We start from the raw sequence: 19,419 nt of genomic DNA, 5'->3' as shown, positions 1-19,419 counted from the left end.
AGCTTTTGCTCTTTTCGGGCTTCTTCTCATTCTTCTTTGACACCAATGGCAGAGATCAGAGTTATTTGCCCCCCTCGAACTTACAAATGGCCTAAATTTACCCTTTATGATATTGTCGTTAGCCCAAAAGGACAAGATTGAGACATTGTGGTTACGACATGGTAAAAATGAGACTCTTTTAACGAAGGGTAAATTATCTCTAAATTGTGTAGTCCAGAGATATATTTGAGCCCCTGCCCTCTTTATATTTAACTATAGGAAAAATTATTGGATGCATAAATGTTAGTAATTGTATAATATATAATTAATGAGTTTATAGGCAAGATTTAACAACAAAAGAATATATTAAGGTTTCAATTGAGATACTGTATATAAAATGTGTTAATTTATTTTCTGTTTTATATAATTGATGGTTGAATAAAGTAAATCATGTATTTAATTGACTTGAATAACATATTTCTTAAGGTATTAATTGGGAAACTGAATTTGTAGAAGTCCGTCCGGAAAATTTTCTTTAATTTAAACAACTTACATGCTTCTCACGAGCCAAACAACATTGTTGCGTACTATAACGATAATAAGGATTAAAAGTGCTTAATTTTAATAAAAACAAAAGACTTAAATTATTCAAGTGCATATTTAAATGACCATTTTAGATCCGCCCAAAATCATAAGGGTTCTTTTTTCTCATTTTCTCATTTAAGATCCGTTAATTTGCCGTGATTATTATTCATATATTATATTATTTATGCACTGAATAATAGTATATTAATTATACAAAAATAAATAATTACAATGATGGTAATAAGGTAAAATTCATTTTTCCCTTCTACCTTTTGTTTTAAAAATTTCCCGTTTTCCCCGTCTTATTTTCGATAGTTGCCAAGAACATTAATCATATAGAGATTTTCTTAGTAATTTTCTTTAAGTTGGTCAAAGGTGACTTAATCAAACATTCTAACGTGCACTAACATTTGCTCTCGAGTCATTATGTTTTACTTCTTTTTTTCTAAAATATATAAGTGACGTTTTTTTCCGTAAATCGCAAGTGTTCTTCAAAATAATATTATTTATTTAATTATTCATTTCGGTCCATTGATTGAAGTACACGTATATGCCAAATGACTAGCACCTATCAAATAATTGACAAAACAGTACATCTATGACTTTTGAGCATGACAACATTTCAATGATTTACTTTTATTCAATTCAAAAGTTTGAACAAGTGATACTTCTTCTTTCCCAAAAATTTTGGAGATTAATGGACGTGCTTGGATTAAGTATAAAATTCAATAAGTAGCTTGCCCATCTATTCAGAAAAGTAATTAACGAATAAAAAGAAATATAAAAATTAAAGGTTCAATCAACTTCCTAAATACGTGGAGAATGCGAGAGAATAAGTCCAACTCATCCTCTTACGAGTATTATTAGGGATAATTCCACTCTTATTCCCTTAATTATATTTGGTGAATTTTAGGCAACTAGTCTCGATGTTTGTGCTTTGCACGAAGCTATCTTGCGTCAAATACTATGAAATATATACTTAAAATAATAAATTTTCACCTTATAGATATTTTAAAATTGGTAATTATCAAGCATTCTAATTTTATCCAATACGGAATAATTTCATTACAAATATATTATAATTTTGAAGGGCACAAAAATCGATTAATATTATCGAATCAACATGTCATATGTTTTTTACACGTGCAATGCATTTAAACGTGAAATGAAAAATGGTAAAAAAAAAAAATGCCTCTGACATATTGAAAATGGTTTAAATTTGTCCTTCTTCCACCTATTGGACGCTATGCTCTTAACGTTAGGTTTCGTGTTAAAAATGCCCCCTCCCCCTCCTCATCCCACCTATTGGACCCCAATTACCCTTCACGGTTAAAAATAACCCTCCTTTTAATGAAATATTTGAAATAACATATATATGACTTTTATTAAATATCTGGTACTGATTTATTGGTCCACATAAATATTAAACCCAACTCGTAAAATAACATGACCATCTAAATTTATTATGTAGCTTAATTTAGTAATATTCTATTATTAGTTAATTAGGAATTCAAAGTCCTAGAGATTGGATGAATAAAATAGAATTAGATATTAGAAATTCTTTAGCCTAATATAAACAAATATCTGAAACCATGACGTTACGAGACTTCTAGACTAAATAGGATTTTATACCCCCCAACGTGCAGCAAATTGGGGACCTTTTTGAGTAACTAACCAGGATTAGAAGTCATAATTCAATCTACAAGAGACTCGGACTCAATAACGATTGAAATACTTTTATATTTTTGGACATTCATATTAAAGAGATAATTTAAATTTGAAGGGCATAAAAGTCATTTAATATTTGAAGGATATTTTGGTCAACCAATATTTATATTTATATTCATGCTTTTATAATAATGTAGATAGATGTAGATATAATATTTGGCTAAGTACACTATATTTGTAATCAATTAAAAGTATATTTAATTTTGTTTTTATATATAAAAAAATATGTGATATTATATTATCTGTAGATACAGAGTAGTAGTACAAATTTATCATAATACATTGAGAATTGAATGGTTTAGCACTTGTTAATTCATGAAATTTCTAAAGATTAACAGGTAGAGGGATCAAAAGTATACATATAAATTAGTTTGAAGGTTAAATGGATTTAACAAAAAATCACGAGGAGCAAAATTAAAAGTAACACTTGAGGGACTAAAAATGTTAATTCCATTGCTATTGATGTTCAAAATTTGAGTTATATACATTGACAATTTTTTTAAACTTTTAATTTAACTGATTATTTAGTTTCTAAGTTATCATATAAAAAATTGGTATGGAAAAGTTATATTGAATGTCAACTTAATGTAACGATCTTAAAGAATTACTGTGGATGAACAAAACATAAATCAATATTATTATTTTATACTATGATTTTCTTTTGTTGTGGTTAATTGATTATCTAAAAATAACACTCCAACCACTCTTACCAATTATATATGACTATGAAATTGCTTCTTTCTCGACTTTCTTACTCTATTTTTTTTTCCTTACAATACAATTTCAATGTTAGTATTCCTTTCAACATTTGGTTAATGATATAGGCATTTTAGACAAAATTCAAAGGAATTGAAGTTAGCAAACATTTTAAACTATAGGATAAATGTATGTATTAATAAAAGATATATAATTCATCAACAAAGGTTATAGTGGTGTGCTAAGTACTCCATTTCTATTTTGGAGTTTTAGGTTTGAGTTCATGCTGTAAGCGTCTTTATTATGAATTGCTTTATTCCAAATGTGAAATTTTTTTCGACGCGAATCCGAATTTAATCGGATTCCAATATACCTAACACCAAATAAAAAAACAAGAGAGAGATATAATTCTTCATTAAATAAAAGTAGATGTTAGGTCAAAAAGTAGAAATTTCTACAATGTCATAAATGGTTGAAAATTGATGAACAAAAGTAATGGAGAGAAAGAAGCATTAGACAGCAAGGACCAGTAACCTTAAATAAAAGGGTTTTGGTGGGTGAATAAGAATTTTCAACTCTTAATTAAAAATATCGGATTTGAGTTGTGGGCATGAAAAGGATTGTGGTGGGTGAATAAAAAATTTCAACTATTAATTAAAAATGTCAGATTTGAGTTGTGGGCATGAAAAAACTCTATTAGAGAATACTTCTTTCCTTAAATAAGTCTTACGCATTTACAAATTTAAATTAATCAACACCTAAATATGAATACGAACGCACCAAATCTGAAACTAAAAAAGGACTAGCAGGCAGCCACCTACCACAAAATCCACTAAGTGTGAAGTACAAGGACGGTCTTTGATTCTATAGTAAAAAGTTGTAAACCACTTTTTCTTACTTTTCCCACTAGCACTACTATTACTATGTTCTCTTTTTTATTTTTTTTATTTTAATAAATTCGAATTAATCTTACCTATAAATTTTGAATTCTAATGATTAAAGAAAATATCCAAAATTGAGCAACAGCTATAGTAATTTATGTATTATTATTCATTGTACAATAATTTTTAATTATTAATTATATGATAATTTTTACATTTTTATTCATTATATAAATAATTCTTACATTACAATACTATATAATTAGACCGCAAACTAACAACCCCTTAGAGGTATCTGGTCCTTTATGTCGGTTGAAGGTTCGATTTTCAGGAAGTATGTGCATTTAATTTAATTAATTAATAGAAATATTTATGACATGATAGATGACATGGATCTAATGTCTCGTTCAAGCTAGACAAATACAATAACAACAACAACATACCCAGTGAAATCCCACAATGTAGAGTCTGAAGAGGATAAAATGTACGCAAACAAATGAGTGACATAAATAGTTAATGATTAAAAGCACACTTAAATTATTTACCAAAAAAAAGGATTATGATTGACCAAATTTAACTTTTATCCCTTTTAGCTATGACATAGGGATTGCCTAGATGAAAGAATTATGCAGTATCTGCTGTGCTGCTACAATATGAAGAACAAATGCATGAGCTGACTACTGGGGCGTTTGTCCAGTAGCATAGCTCGTTTTTTCCTGCGCTGTAAAATCTTACTTTTAATTTATAATACAAGTTATTTATAAAAAAAAAAAAAGCACACTGAAATTATAACTTTTTCGCTATTTTCATACTTCAACCATTCATTTTTCCTTAGCTATCAGACCTTTTGTATAAAACACACCTTATTGGTAAGCATGTGTGGACTAAAAAAAAAACATAACATCCGTCCACCTGGCATATATAACAGCTCATTGAGTTGAATATTTTTTTTCTCTCTATTTTCCGTTAAATCCTTCTCTTCTTCCCCTTTCTTCTACTTCGTTATAAAATTTTCTTCCTCTTTTGCCTTCTTTATTTCTCCATGAACCTTTGAATTTTGTACAATCCTAAAATCATAAACAATCCGACAATAATCCTAAAATTTTATACAACCCTTTAATTTTTCCCTTTCAATTAAATCACTATAAACATTCTAATTATAGTAGGTGGACAAATTTAGCCACGTGGGGTGTCACTTGACACTCTTTTTTTAATTTTTTTAAAAACAAAAATGAAGTGTATCAAACACACGAGTAACTCAACATCGACGTGTGTTTAAATACAAATGAAGTGATAGTTTAGGTAGGAAAAGAAAGTAATAGATAATTGAGATATGAAACTAGCAAAAAAAATATAAAAAAATTATTCATGTGCGTTTTTTTACCATTAACTCTAACGCACGGGGTTAAGGGGTTTAAATACTAATTTTACACCAGTTCATAAAAGACAAAAGGGAAAGCTGTAATATACCGTCAACTTTGCGATTTGGACATATATATCGATCGTTAAATAAATTGTTCATATATACCCTGCTGTTACACAAATGGCACAAATATGCCCTTTTCACTTATGGATTTTTTTTTTTTTAAAAATCATTAAACTTGTTTTTTAATTCAAAAAATACCACGTGACTTTAAAAAAAAAAAGGGTAAAAAGTGGCCTCTACTTTTGGAAACGGGCTAAAAATATCATCCGTTATAAATTTGGGTCAAATATACCCCTCTCGTCACTAAAGTTTTCAAATATATCCCTGTCTTAATGGAATTTCCCAAAATAACCGGATTTCATTTTTAAACCCGCTCCATTTAAACTCGACCCAACTACATAAAAAATTCATATGCGACCAACTTGTTCTCAAGTTCTACATCTGGAGCCACTAGGCACAGCAGCCGGTGACCCATATGAGTTTTTTATTTAAGTGGATCGGGTTTAAAAATAAAACCGGGTTATTTTGGGAAATTCTGTTAAGATAGGGGTATATTTGAAAACTTTAAACGAGGGGTATTTTTGACCCAAATTTGTAACGGAGGATATTTTTAACCCTTTTCCAGAAGTAGAGGGGTATTTTTGACCTGTTTCCCTTAAAAAAATATTTCTACCATTTCTTTTAATAGACTTATTTGCTTAAAGCCACATGCCAATTTTTTTTTCGGGTCTAATTCCTTTAGAAAAAGGGTAAACTTATTCTTTTTACGCCACAAAGATAAGTTGTAAACAAATCTGACAACCCACTATAAAAAAATTGCTACATGGCTTTAAAAAAAATGGAAAGACTTATTTTTTCAACGCCACGTGAAATTTTGTAAACTAAAAAAAGCTAAATAATATTTTTTTTAAAAATTCCATCAATAAAAAACAAATATTTGCATCATTTTTATAACGATATATATATATATGCTCTAAATCGCGATATTGAAGTTATATTTACACCTTTGCCCAAAGACAAATTGCAATTCATAAATCGCATATCAGAAATGCCATTTACGTGTTGGCATAAAATCAGGGACCGAAAACACAAAATTTAACTCTTTTTAATCCACCGACGCTTATATATATTAAATAAATCTACTAACATTTAACAGGTCATTGCCAGTCCAAAAAAGGGAAAGAGAAGGACTCCCCTTTTTAGAAAGTAGTTGAGTCGTCGGTAAAAGATGTCGTCGGGAAATAGTAGGTATATGGCGTATTCACCATCTCCATCTGCACCTCACTCTCCTCATATCTCAGCCCTTCGTTCTGCCACGTCAGCTATCGCCGAACAAGAAAAGTAAGTGTAATTTCCTTTTATCTCTACAATTTTTTGTTTATTTGAAGTCATTGATTTTGTTGATTCATGTAATTATTAGTGGATCGTGTTAACTCTATGATTAGTGTTTGTTGATTCATGTAGTTGTATACTTATTTGGCGATCGAGCTGAATTTCGCTAGCCTATGTATCCGATCATATGTTGATTTAAAAGTTTGTGGATTTTGACTTGATTTTTAATATATTTGCAATGATTTGAAGTTTGTTAAATCCAAAATGAAAGATCTGGTTTGACTGTTTGTTAACTTAGTTCAAAGCATCAGTTTATGGTTCAATAAACTATGTTTCATGTAGTTATATACTTATTTGTCGATCGAGCTGAATTTTGCTAGCCTATATGCGATCTTCAGTTTTTTAGAAGTGCGTATTTACTTTTATCTCTCCAAAGTCATTGATTTAACTCTGTGTTTGTGATTTGTGACTTGATTTTTGATTTATTTTCAATGATTTGTAGTTTGTTTTATCCAAAATGAAAGATCTGGTTTGACTGTTTGCTTACTTAGTTCAAAGCATCAGTTTTAGGTTCAATAAATTATGCCTCAATTCCTTATTTTTGTTTTGTTTGTTTGAAGTCATCGTGTTTGTTGATTCATGTAGTTATATACTTAATTAGTGGATCGTGCTGAATTTTGCTGACCTATATCCAATCCTTCGGTTTTTTTTTTTTCTCTGTGTTTGTGATTTTGTGTCTTGATTTTTGATTTATTTTCAATGATTTGTAGTTTGTTTTATCCAAAATAAAAGATCTGGTTTGACTGTTTTGTTACTTAGTATAAAGTAATAGACTTAACAAGGAGATCTTGTAGCACTATGTAATTTATGTGTTTCCTTAACATTAAGCTGAAGGACTCAATTATCTACATCCTTTCATGGTATAATGACTCAAGTTGTTAGAAGCTGGAGCCTCTAATTTGGCAATCTAGGCTGAAAGTTCTACTAAAAATACTGATGATTTTCTTCTCATCAATGTGTGTTAACAGGTATCTGTCAGAGTTGCTTGAGGAACGCCACAAACTGGGCCCATTTGTGCCCGTCCTTCCTCATTGTTATCGGTTGCTGAATCAGGGTGAGTAGGAAGTTGAATTTTGATTGATTCAGCCACTTGTGCTTCTGATATCAAAAAGTAGTTTTTATTGCTTTAACACGAGAGAAGTGAAAGTTTTAAAGAATGAGGCTGCAAAGCATTTTACGTTAATGGGCACACCCTTTTCAACACAATGAAGATGATAAGTCCCTTCTATGCTTTTTATCTCAAGAAAAAGTCTCTTCCTTGCTTTTCTTTGTTAATTGGATGGAGGTTTAGTTCAAGTTTGAGTCCTCTATGTAAAGTTGGCCATCATTTTTTTCTGTACGGCTCACAACTCTACTTGTCTATTCCATGAATGCCTTTTTGTTTTTCATTTTTGATTATAATTTGACCCATAAACAGGTATTAGGATCTCCAATTTTCTTCTTCTATTGTCAGCTGAGGCTTTCTGCTTTTCTGCTTACTGAGAGTTTATTAACAACCTACGTGTCGTAATAAGTCATTGAGAGCAAGGGGTTTATCAGCGAGCCTGTCATAAATTTGCTTATAAATAATGTTGTAACCACCCACTAGCAAGAAGGAGAAGAGGTTGAGAGAGTCATGGTATTGAACCGTGTTTATGTCCTATATGTTGGAAATAAGCACTTCATAATCCCATTCCTGTTTAAAAAAAGAACTTCATTATCCATTTTTCTTATCCCCCGTATCATATAGGGTTGTTCCGTCACATTTATGTTATACTTCATTTACAATTTGAACTGTGTAAACACTCACATATCCTTGTGAGCCTCTAAGTTTTAGATGGAAGGTGTTATTGAAATCATCTTTTGGCATAGTCGTGGAGAGTTTGCTGTTAGTCTTCAATGCAAAATCCCAGCTTATTTCACCAGCAGCCTGTCATATATTCTTACCCACACTGGGAAGTTTTCAAGTACTTATAGACTTATAGTGCTGTAAACTGTAATGGATCTGGAATAGAAGGAAATACGTGCTTCTGCGTTGCACAGACTGTCAAGAGGCGTTGATGAAAAGGAAAATGGTTACTTTAATATGACTGACTGTCCAGCACTAGTAATATACAAGATTAAGATGAGGACTGCAAAATTGATCCTTGAAGTATAAGAAGCATGATGTGCATTTTGTGAAGCTTCTCCAGTATGAAGGGGAGGGTTGAATCATTGTGTGATCACCATAACATTCAAGTTAGAGCTATGGACCTGCATTTTGGGATATCTATATCATAGTAAGAGGTCATACTGGCATGCTATTCCTCTTGTAATTATGTTTGGAAATGGTGGATCGCATGGCCAAGGACATGTTAGACCTATAAGGAAATTCTTTTCTTTTCTTACGACTTTGAAATATATCTCGGAAATGGTGGAGGATACGTCCAAAGACATGTTGGACCTTCAGGGAATAACTTTCTTTTTTATTACGACTAACAAACCAGGACTGTCTGAACGTATTTGTGATTTTTTGCTGTTGTCTGCTTAAATTCTCTCCTTCAATCAGGTTAGACCTCCTCTTCGTCCTTTCTCCTTCTTCTTGTCGTCATCTTCGGGACATCGTTCTTATGAAAACAAATGTTGCTTCTAATTGCTGTCTAGCGTCACACTGAATCACTTAAATGGCAGGGGGATTTATTTTATATAGAGAAGACTGTATTTATCTTGATATCAAAGTTTAGCATCTTCACCTGAAAAAAGGTGCCTTAAAGTGCCTTTACTAATGCGATGGGTCTTCTTTCCCCTCTAATTGTACCCTTGCGTCTTAGATTTTCTGCCCCATGCTTCCCATCTATACTGTTCCCCATGTTTCGACCATTCGTCCGCAAATTATGAATCTTAGGAGTCCGTGCTGTCCATAACATTTAACTGATTGCTTTAACAAATCAATTTTTTCCTGTAAAATCCGTGAGATAACTAACCAATGAAGGATCCGTCTTGTTGTCCATATTGTGGTGGCTACTAACTGATTTATTAACCACTAACTGGTACGTCTTATTCTTGGAAATTGACCTTTTTGAAGCAGAACTTTTGCGTGTAACTACACTGTTGGGGAATGCATCAGTTTTAGATCAAAATGGGCTTAAACATGCTAGCCCCCTGGCTTCAGGAGGAATGTATTCAAATGGAGGAGCTAATGTGGACAGATGGACATCACCATTTCAATCAGATGTATGGATACTAACTATTAACATAACCTCTTTTAGATCTAATCTTTTTTTAATCTCTGAAAAGCTTTACTGACAAAAGTTTCTACTTTCCATGCTAACTTGATTTCTTTTTAAGTGTTTTAACTTCAGTTTCCACTTGTCTCGTGTCAGGTAGTTGAAGCTAACCACAGCAATATTGATATACAGTTTAAGCTGAACATCTGATTTAGAATTTTGCTTTTAGTTACTAGGTCTCGTACTTTTCTGGTATACTGACAGCCAGCTAAATTTTACGATGAGATCTAGATGTCTATGATACAACAGAAGATCTCCTTCTGTGTTGTCTCAGTAGAATGTGAGGGGCTTGTTCCGCAGAATTCTGCTAACACTTATGGTATGAGATCTAGATGTCTATGGCACCATTTTACGATGATATCTAGATGTCTGTGACCACGAGAGCATCTCTTTACCTTCAATTCTCCTACACTTAAGGGATGCTTTCATCCATTGTGAAACATTGGAAATTGAAAATCAGTTATTTCCAGGTTGATCAAAATCATCAAGATCTGTTATGCTTTCAAGGGTGTCAGTATGTGTCTTTCTTCTCTCTGTTAATGTTGCATTTGTGATTAGTGGCTTATTGTCTTTATTCGTTTTAACCTGCATATAGATCCAGTGTGTGCTTTGTTATTCCTCTTGTAGTCTTGGGTTTAGAATGTCTTTTAAGTGTTCTGAATTGTAAGGAGGTTCAGAGTTAGTTACCTCACCAAAAAAAAAGGAGGTTTCTGGGTTTATCTGTAGTGTAGTAGTACAGAAGAGAGAGCACAAGGTGTGCATTTCCCTGTTTAACCAACTTTGTGGTTATGATATTCAGATATCAGGTTTAATGCACTCAACGTCGACTCAAAACTGGCTAAATACTCAAAGTAACTCATCAGGCCTCATAGTGAAGCGAACAATCAGAATTGATATACCCGTGGACCAATATCCTAGTGTATGGACTATTATCTATTTTGTCATTCTGTTATTCATGCTTTGGCTACATCATGTTGAGTGTGTGTTTTAGTTACATTTGCAGTACAATTTCGTGGGACGCCTCCTGGGCCCTAGAGGGAACTCTCTAAAGCGAGTGGAAGCTACTACTGAATGCCGGGTTCTGATAAGAGGACGTGGAAGCATCAAGGATCCAGTAAAGGTAATATTATGAACTGACGTAATATTTGAGAGCCCATGAAATAAGCATGAGAGAAAAACCTCTTCCCACTTCTCTTTTCCCGGCGTTATTACACTCAGTTGATTTTTGTGCCAGCCGATAGCTGTGGTAATAAATGAAGCCACCTGTTCACTTTTTGGCCATTAATTGATAGTTTGAAGCTCCTTGCAAGACTATCTTCTTCTAGTATGTTCGTATTGCTTATCTAGGTCTCTATTCCAGTCTGTTCGCATTGGGTGATGATGTTTTTGAAGTTCTGAATAAATTTAGAGACAAGTTTCCGTTTTTTTTTTCTGGCTTATTCAATTGATTCATCTGTGATGATTAAAGTTGGCCCTTACCTCCATATGTCTCTATTCCAGTCTGTTCGTATTGGGTGATGATGTTTGTGAAGTTCTTAAAAAATTTAGTGACAAGTTTCCCTTTTTTCTGGCTTATTCAGTTGATTCATCTGCAATGATTAATGTTGGCCCTTACCTCCATAGGTTGGTGCGAAGTTGATATATTGGTAGACGTCAAATTTTGAATCCATCAGTGGTTATCAAAAAAAAAAAAAAAAAAAACTGAATCCATCATTAGATTTGTCGGTAACTCTTGTTAGTGGCAATGGATAGTCTGAGGTGGTACTCAGGTTGTAATTTATACAATTTTGCCATGTTGAATCATCTTTCACAAACCGCGTGCTTATGCTGTTAAAATATATAGTTACTCCTTTTTTCCGTGGAAGTTCAAACATGTAACGTAAGAATGTACTTTGTCATTTGAAGGAAGAAATGATGAGAGGCAAACCGGGGTATGAGCACCTGAATGAGCCACTTCATGTTATTGTGGAAGCTGAATTGCCAGTGGAAATCATTGATGCTCAGCTATTGCAAGCACGTGAGATTTTGGAAGATCTGCTCAAGCCCATGGTAAATTCAACATAGATTGCAAGTTGTCATTTTTTGTCTAGTATCACACATTTCTGATGTGGAGAGTTGATGTTCAATATTACTTCTCCTTCTTCCTCCAAAAGCAGGATGAGTCTCAGGATTTTTATAAAAAACAGCAGCTACGTGAACTTGCAATGATCAATGGTACTCTTCGTGAAGAAAGTCCTCAAATGTCTGGTTCTGTTTCCCCCTTCCACAACAGTCTTGGGATGAAGAGGGCTAAAACCGGGGGGTGATAAATAACTTCTCTAGTGGGAATTGGAGCTTGTGCATTGATACACACCATTAACCAGCAGGTCCTATGCAACAGGTGTTGCTATAAAGTCATATGCCTCGCACTGCCATCGGGGCACTGGTGCTGTTCTGTGCCAGTTCTAACTTGTCTCTATATGATATGAAGTGTGTTTATGTTCTGGTTGGGGAAGATTTAGTAAGAGTAAGCCGTAGTAGTGGAGGGGTTTGCTTGATGTCACCAGGTGGTTTGTCCAGAGCGTTGGTATCTTACCGACGTCATTGTATTATTCCATTAATTTCTAGTTTGTGATTTGATGGTGTGGGAATGCCTGTAATGCTAGCGAGGCGTGTCTGTACTGAAAAAAGAAAAAGAAAAAAGAAGGTGGGGTGAAGATCTATGTTTAAAGTGTCTCTGCAGTTGGTGCCTTTTCTGCTCTCCTTTGGTACATTATCTATTATATTAGGAGAGCATTCTTCTTAATCTTGTAGACATCAAGAACTTAACCATATACTTATGGTTTGGGGTCAGTTTCTGCTTGTATTCGTTGTGGTTGTATGATTGGTGCAGTTGATGTTCAAATTGCTGATAAAATGTCGAAATTTGTATTACCTTGTAACTGGGATAGGTATAAAATTGTTCTTTAAATATAATAACATCAAGCAATTTTAATCCTTCAAGTTTACCAAAAGCGACACTGTTGACCAAACAAAACATAACAAAGCTCTCTAAGTTCCTCACTCTTTCTTTCTTCCCCATAGTTTCCTCCGTTTACTCTCCCTTTTGTCTTTTCATAATCACAGGATAATAATAAAAGCAGAAAAGGAACAGGTTGGGTAAAAAAATGTCAGTCATTTAAATATTCGAGTAAAAGACAAACTGAGTTAACAAGAAACCAAAAAATGAAATTGAAAAGACAGAAAGTTGGAAGAGTAGGAAAAAGGAATATGAAACGCTGAACTTGCTTCTGCCAATCAATAAGCTTTCTTTCAACTGTACGTTTGAATTGTAGTACAGTAGTTGATAAAGAACTAGTTTTTTTTAATTGCTTAAGGGGTTATTTGGTATGCACACTAAATTATTTTGGGACTAATTTAGATGAAAGGTAAGATAAAATAATTTTAAGTTTGATGGAATAAGGCGAGGTATTCCTGAATTAAGGTTGTATTTCATTTTATACTCTTTTTGATAGAAGCTACAAATTTACCATTTTATCCTGCTAGCAAATGGCTCCTACAGGATAGTGATATCTTTTGTTTGTTCATCAGTTATTAGTAAATTTTAATTTTTTGTCCTAATGACGTATGATTAAGTATTTAACCTTCAATATATTAAAGTACGTAGTTTTAGTGCCTTTATATAGGCTATGACGCATTTGAATTGTTATCAGAAATATTTTAGCACAAATATAGAGTGATAATACAATCTTACTATAACACATGAATAGTTAAACAATAAGATGGCACACAATTCGTTAAATTTATTAAGTTTCATAAGTAAAAGATCAAGAATGCATATTTCAGTTAATTGAAATAAGCTAGATATCACAAAGGTCAAAATTAAAATTTATCAATACTTGAGGATTAAAAGTGCAACTTTTCCTCCTTTAAAAAAAGCATTTTTGATTTAATTTTCGAGATTTTATTTGCAATTTCTCTAATCCAATACTCCCTCCGTCTCAATTTGGTTGATATTTTTCGCTTTTTTAGAGTCAAACAAGTTATTCTTTGACTGTAATTTTTTTATACGTCTTTTAAATAATTAACTATGGTGACTTATAGTGGTACTTGTTACTTAGTTTCCAAATATATAATTTCTATTTCAAAAAATTTAAAGATTTTATATTCAAATACATGATCAAAATTAAAAAATTTAACTCTTAAGAAATAAAAAGTGTCAAATAAATTGAGACAGAAAAGTAAGAAAAAAGAAAGAAGTAATCCAAATAAAGAGGCAAAAGGAAAGGCCAAAAAGCATAGAATAAACACGTGCAATGTTATGAGGTGTCCACCGCCTAAAGGAGACTCTTCCTTTCCCAAATATATATAAAAAGAAAAAGACCCTTTTTTTTTTTATTCTATTTAATTATTTTACAGTCAAAATTCTATGCTTATATTCAGGTAGCAAGTCATATTATTGCAATCTCGTACGAAACTCTTTTTTTTTTTTTTCTCTCTCTAAAAAAAAAAAAAAAAAGAAGGTTCGTAACCCTTACAATTTTTTTAACCCTATCTAATTCTCAGCGTTTTAAATCGATTATTAATTCTCTTTGTTATATACGATGTTGTTTTAATTTGATGTTCTTTTTGTTACATGGTTTATTTCTTCTGTTCTGTTCTGCTTTGTTCACCTTTTTGTTGCAATTTTGTGGATTTATATGATGGTTTGCTAATTTTTTTTTTTTGTGTGTGTGTGTGTGTGTGAGAATAAATTACGGGTTAGTCTATTTAATTTATTGTTTTGTTAATTTTCAAGGATAAAGTGGCGTGATTACATCTAGTTTTGTATGGATAGTTGTTAGTTGATTATTAATTTTGAAGAATTGATTTATTGAATCTTTTTTTTTTTTAAATAAAAAAGGTTGATTTTTTCAGGGTTGTCCTTTCTTCATCACTAAAACAGGAAAAAAGTAGTATTTTTTGTTTTTCATAGGGGTGTGGTTAGTTGATTGTTAGTTTTGAGGAACTGATGTTCTGATTCATAAAAAAAGAGGTTAAAGTTTTAGGGGTTCTTCTTTCTTCATCACTGGAACAGAAAAAAGGAGTGTTTTTTATTCTGATTTATTTGGAGTCCTGGTCAAAATTGGATTCTTGTTTTGGGTTAGTATGCATTAGTTGTGTGGGTAGTTGATTATTAATTTTGAAGGAATTGATGTACTGAATCATCTTTTTTTTTATTATTTTTTTTTTAATAAAAAAGAGGGATAAATTTTTAAGGGTTCTTCTTTCTTCATCACAAAAACATAAAAAAGGAGTGTTTTTTAGTCTGATTTATAAGAAGTCCTGAACAAATTTGGATTCTTGTTTTGGGTTAGTATGCATTAGTTGTGTAGTTGGTTGATTGTTAATTTTGAGGGTGATGCTTTTTTTTATTAGTTGTGTAGTTGGTTGATTGTTAATTTTATGAGTTGGAGTTGGTTGATTGTTAATTTTGAGGAATTGATGTACTGAATCATCATTTTATTTTTTGTAAAAAAAAGGTTAAATTTTTGAGGGTTCTTCTTTCTTCATCACAAAAACAGAGAAAAAGGAGCTTTTTATTCTTTTTTTTTGGAGTCGTAGACAAAATTGGATTCTTGTTTTGGGTTAGTATGCATTAGTTGAATTTAACTGTCTAGAAAGTTGCGAGGAGGAGCTTGGGTTGAAGTCCAAGGCGAACTTTTGATCCATTATCGGTGTGATATAGATAAGGATGTAATGGTTGCTCTTGTTTTTAGTGTTTATGGTAGTATTTTGGTGGCCGTTAGCTATATTTATTTATTGGTTTCTTGTTTCAAGTCGAAACTTTTGATCGTTATCTCTCAGATACAGACTAGGATGTTGATGGTTTCTGTTGTTATCGGTGTTTTGTATAATTTTGATATCATTGATTATGGTAAAAATCTTTCCTTTGGGGAGGGAGAGTGTTTTTTCTTTGGTTAGGAATTTCATTGTCTGTCGTTTGCCTGAGGTTTGCCAATATAATGTGATTGTTCTTGCCTGCTTTCCCTTTTCACTTCCAGGAGCGGCACCAGGAAGTAGAGCACATTCTGTTTAGTAGTAGTATATAGTTACAACTTCTGTGAAATTAGTATTGAAGAGTAGTTATCTTACAAATTTTGCTCTTGTTATATATGTTAGTGAATTGACCTTCCTTTGATGCAGTGAGAAGTCTATCTGAAATTCGTTATGGCTTCGAAGAGGATCCAGAAGGAACTGAAGGACTTGCAGAAAGACCCACCTGCTTCTTGCAGTGCAGGTCTGATTAATGTCTCCTTATTACCATGTCATAGATATCCCCTCTGTACTTGTTGTTCCTAAAAGAGCTTGTCTTTTCTCCATGTTGGCAGTTTAGATTTATGTTGTATATATTTATGTTATATCGGACATGTGCTGTGAAATAATCTGATATATTTTTCACCTTACCTCCAATGCGTAGTCATTGCTTACTGGTTGTTTGGTCCTCTGCTTTGTTTCCTTTTTCTTTTTCCCCTTCTTATTGTGGCTCTGGGCTAGGGTAGTGGAGGCAGAGTAACAGGTGACAATTTTCTTGCCCCTGTTAATCTTTTGGTAGAAATTGTTTGCACTTGCTCTGGAATTGGCAAAAACCTTACCCGCACCTGGTGTTTACACCCAATTTTGTTAAATTAGCCATAAAAGATAAATTAAGGTTTACTATGAGTCTTATTTTTCATTAATAAAAAATAGAAAGAGGAAAGTAAAATCATATAATAACTATGGAAGTGGTAGGGTTGCCGTCAATTCGTCCTTTGATTCCCGGCAGTTCTTAAAATCGAACATTTTGTTTTCTTCGTTGACTTCACATGAAACTGAGTTTACATTACTAAAATGCAACTGGAAAATTGATGTATATTATTATGCCAAAAACTTAATCTCTTTTCCTTATAAAAAATTCGTTGTGAACTGCATCTTTGTTTTGTTGTATATTCTTTGGAATAATTTGTCATAAATATAATGAATGCCTCCATATAGCTAAAAGTCTAGAGTTTTTCCCAATTGATTTCTGGATTTATCGCTACTCCTGAATCGACCTACTTGGCGTTACTGTTAGTAACATGACAGAAAATAGAAATACTACTAATTAAGTATTTTATATAGTATGATTTAAAATTAAGTGCAAAATACATGGTAGCTGACTATATTTAAGTATTAATAATTGTTGTTAAGTAAAGTGACACGTGTCATTTATTTATTGATCGGATGTAAGCACCCGGTGTGGGTAAGTTTTTACCTCTGGAATTTGTGAATATTGTATAATTTTTAACTTGGATATCATCTTAGACTGAAAAAATGGTTTGCAACCCTTCATGCAGGTCCTGTTGGTGAGGATATGTTCCACTGGCAAGCAACCATAATGGGTCCATCGGACAGCCCTTTTTCTGGGGGTGTTTTCCTTGTGTCTATCCATTTTCCCCCAGATTATCCATTCAAGCCCCCAAAGGTAGTTTAAAATCTTACAAAATATGATGTCGAAATATTTGGTCTTTTGCAGATTATGTCTTCTTTGTAGAATTGTGCTTGCTCCTATTTGCGACATTCCTTACCTTATCAATTCTTTTCTTCAATATATTAAAACTATTGAATGAAAGTGTCTCCACTCTCCAGTAGATTAAACCTGAGCACATATTTGTATGATGTTAGATCTGATGATAACTTACTATAAGTAAATTTCCAATATTGTCATGATGATAACTAAGAAAGCTTCACTGATATTCCCTTTAATATAAATAGAGAACGTTATATTTTTTTGTAGCCTCCTATACGGAAACTACTGCACTGTGGTATCCATCCACAAACTTTGATATGGAGGATACACTGGTAAAAATATTAAACCAGGTTATACGGAAATGAAGTACTTCAAGCAACATAGAGTTATTTGAGGAGATGCCAAATCCTGCACAACCTTTGGCCCTGTTCAATTTTGTCTTGTTGGGGCTTAAGTATGGATTTTTGGCTGATCTTTTATTTTCCCTTGATGTGTGTCGTGTAGTCCTTGCTTTGGCTGATACATACCCGAGTTTCACTTAAATAAACCCATTCTAAATAAACCCATTCCCTCAGTATCCTTGGGAATATCGAAGGATGCCTATGTAGAAGTGCAATTGTTTTTGTTAGTCCGTCGTGTTACTTGGAAATACCAGGAAAAAGAACCCACCTTGTATTTCATCATCTTCGATTTTTTAAAGGACCTGCTTTCAATGATGGATTTCCGATGTTTCTTTCTTTTTGGCTGTGCATTCTGTAGGTCGCCTTCAAAACTAAGGTCTTCCACCCAAACATCAACAGTAATGGTAGTATTTGTCTTGATATCCTAAAGGAACAATGGAGCCCTGCCCTTACTGTATCCAAGGTAAAGTATATCTTACTTCTTTCTCTCTAAAGCCTCTGTGTATGTATATATTTTTTAGTGACGATTACCGGGAAAACGCAGGTGCTGCTTTCCATTTGCTCCTTGCTTACTGATCCAAATCCCGATGATCCTTTAGTGCCAGAGATTGCTCACATGTACAAGACTGACAAAGTGAAGTATGAGAGTACTGCCAGATCTTGGACCCAGAAATATGCAATGGGTTGAATAGATTTGGTTTTACTTCCATGAATTTCGGACCTTTATGATGCTATAGTAGTAAATAAACTTAGGCATGGTGCACAATTCTCTGATATTGGTATCTTTTGTTATCTGGTATTTTTTCCTTTGTGTTTGACTGGTTAAATGTTTATCATTTGGTAAAATCAGATATGTTTCTGTTGACATATGGATATGCTTCTTAAGCATTACAATTGTTCGTGGTAATATTCTTTTGACAACTTGTATCAGGAATTTACTGGTAACTATCAGGCCAGTCCATCATTTTCAGCCTTCGTTTTGGGCTTGGTCCGCTTCTTAACTGCTCGACTAATTGGTTGAAAGCCCTGAAATAGGCTTGCTCCGAGAATAAACGATTCTATGGAGGTTGTACGTGTTTTATGTATCGATCTTCTATATCATTGTACAGTCGTCGTTTAGTAACTGCGTAGTAAATTTTCAGACAAGTTTGCTTATGGGTATTAGGCCCACTCGACGACTTCTCTATTTACTTGACAAATAACATTTAACAGCCATTCTTTGGTCGTGTTTTGAATAATAATCACTGTGATGGAACTTCGAATGAAACTTGAAACTCAGTAACGATGGTTATGTTTCACTTACATTGGTTGAGAAGTGGGCATTTGTTAATCAATTACCAGAGCTAGTTAGCTAATGGACCAAATTTGGTAAATTGAGATGGTAGTTTTTTTTTTTTTTAGCATTTTGAAATGTGTTGTTAGGCAGGAAGAGAGCGAAAAAAGGGAAGTTTATCCAGCTACGCAAGGTGAATGAAAAGCTGGCATGTAAAACAAGGAGTCCAGTAAGAACAAAGGAGGGAGCATTACATTACAAAACAAGAAAGGGATTACACGGTCCTATGAATTGGACCACAAAAGA

At 32.9% G+C, this 19,419-nt stretch overlaps 2 protein-coding genes across 5 annotated transcripts; both read left to right on the top strand.

The window, feature by feature from the left end:
* Positions 1 to 6,453: 6,453 nt before the first annotated feature.
* On the top strand, positions 6,454 to 12,853 carry LOC132037149 (KH domain-containing protein At5g56140). 4 transcript variants are annotated; one of them, XM_059427610.1, is made up of 7 exons: positions 6,454 to 6,636; positions 7,656 to 7,741; positions 9,734 to 9,879; positions 10,732 to 10,851; positions 10,924 to 11,052; positions 11,838 to 11,981; positions 12,089 to 12,853. In XM_059427610.1, the coding sequence occupies exons 1-7, from the start codon at positions 6,524 to 6,526 to the stop codon at positions 12,236 to 12,238; spliced, it is 888 nt and encodes a 295-aa protein (XP_059283593.1). In that variant the 5' UTR covers positions 6,454 to 6,523; the 3' UTR covers positions 12,239 to 12,853. The 4 variants fall into 4 exon arrangements, with proteins under 4 accessions (XP_059283593.1, XP_059283595.1, XP_059283594.1 ...); XM_059427612.1 differs by having other exon boundaries at positions 6,455 to 6,636; positions 10,936 to 11,052; XM_059427611.1 differs by having other exon boundaries at positions 6,455 to 6,636; positions 10,936 to 11,052; positions 12,086 to 12,853.
* Positions 12,854 to 14,409: 1,556 nt separating this feature from the next.
* Positions 14,410 to 18,709, top strand: LOC132035795 (ubiquitin-conjugating enzyme E2 28). The gene is made up of 5 exons (XM_059425913.1): positions 14,410 to 14,434; positions 16,098 to 16,191; positions 17,267 to 17,394; positions 18,199 to 18,303; positions 18,385 to 18,709. Exons 2-5 carry the CDS (start codon positions 16,122 to 16,124, stop codon positions 18,526 to 18,528), a joined length of 447 nt encoding a protein of 148 aa, XP_059281896.1. The 5' UTR covers positions 14,410 to 14,434; positions 16,098 to 16,121; the 3' UTR covers positions 18,529 to 18,709.
* Positions 18,710 to 19,419: the final 710 nt, after the last annotated feature.

The sequence above is a fragment of the Lycium ferocissimum genome, chromosome 11 (assembly GCF_029784015.1).
Source record: "Lycium ferocissimum isolate CSIRO_LF1 chromosome 11, AGI_CSIRO_Lferr_CH_V1, whole genome shotgun sequence".
Taxonomy (NCBI): domain Eukaryota; kingdom Viridiplantae; phylum Streptophyta; class Magnoliopsida; order Solanales; family Solanaceae; genus Lycium; species Lycium ferocissimum.
Note: the sequence above shows the minus strand (reverse complement) of the source record. Positions and strands in the feature narration are given on the sequence as shown.

What these genes read in the sequence shown, in the direction of transcription:
- LOC132037149 (XM_059427609.1), top strand. Translation starts at nt 6,524, where the DNA reads ATGTCGTCGGGAAATAGTAGGTATATGGCGTATTCACCATCTCCATCT. An exon ending in CATCACCATTTCAATCAGAT is followed by an intron (nt 9,880 to 10,731) that starts GTATGGATACTA and finishes TATGATATTCAG; the next exon opens with ATATCAGGTTTAATGCACTC. An exon ending in CCGTGGACCAATATCCTAGT is followed by an intron (nt 10,852 to 10,923) that starts GTATGGACTATT and finishes TGTGTGTTTTAG; the next exon opens with TTACATTTGCAGTACAATTT.
- LOC132035795 (XM_059425913.1), top strand. Translation starts at nt 16,122, where the DNA reads ATGGCTTCGAAGAGGATCCAGAAGGAACTGAAGGACTTGCAGAAAGAC. An exon ending in ACCTGCTTCTTGCAGTGCAG is followed by an intron (nt 16,192 to 17,266) that starts GTCTGATTAATG and finishes CCCTTCATGCAG; the next exon opens with GTCCTGTTGGTGAGGATATG. An exon ending in ATCCATTCAAGCCCCCAAAG is followed by an intron (nt 17,395 to 18,198) that starts GTAGTTTAAAAT and finishes TGCATTCTGTAG; the next exon opens with GTCGCCTTCAAAACTAAGGT.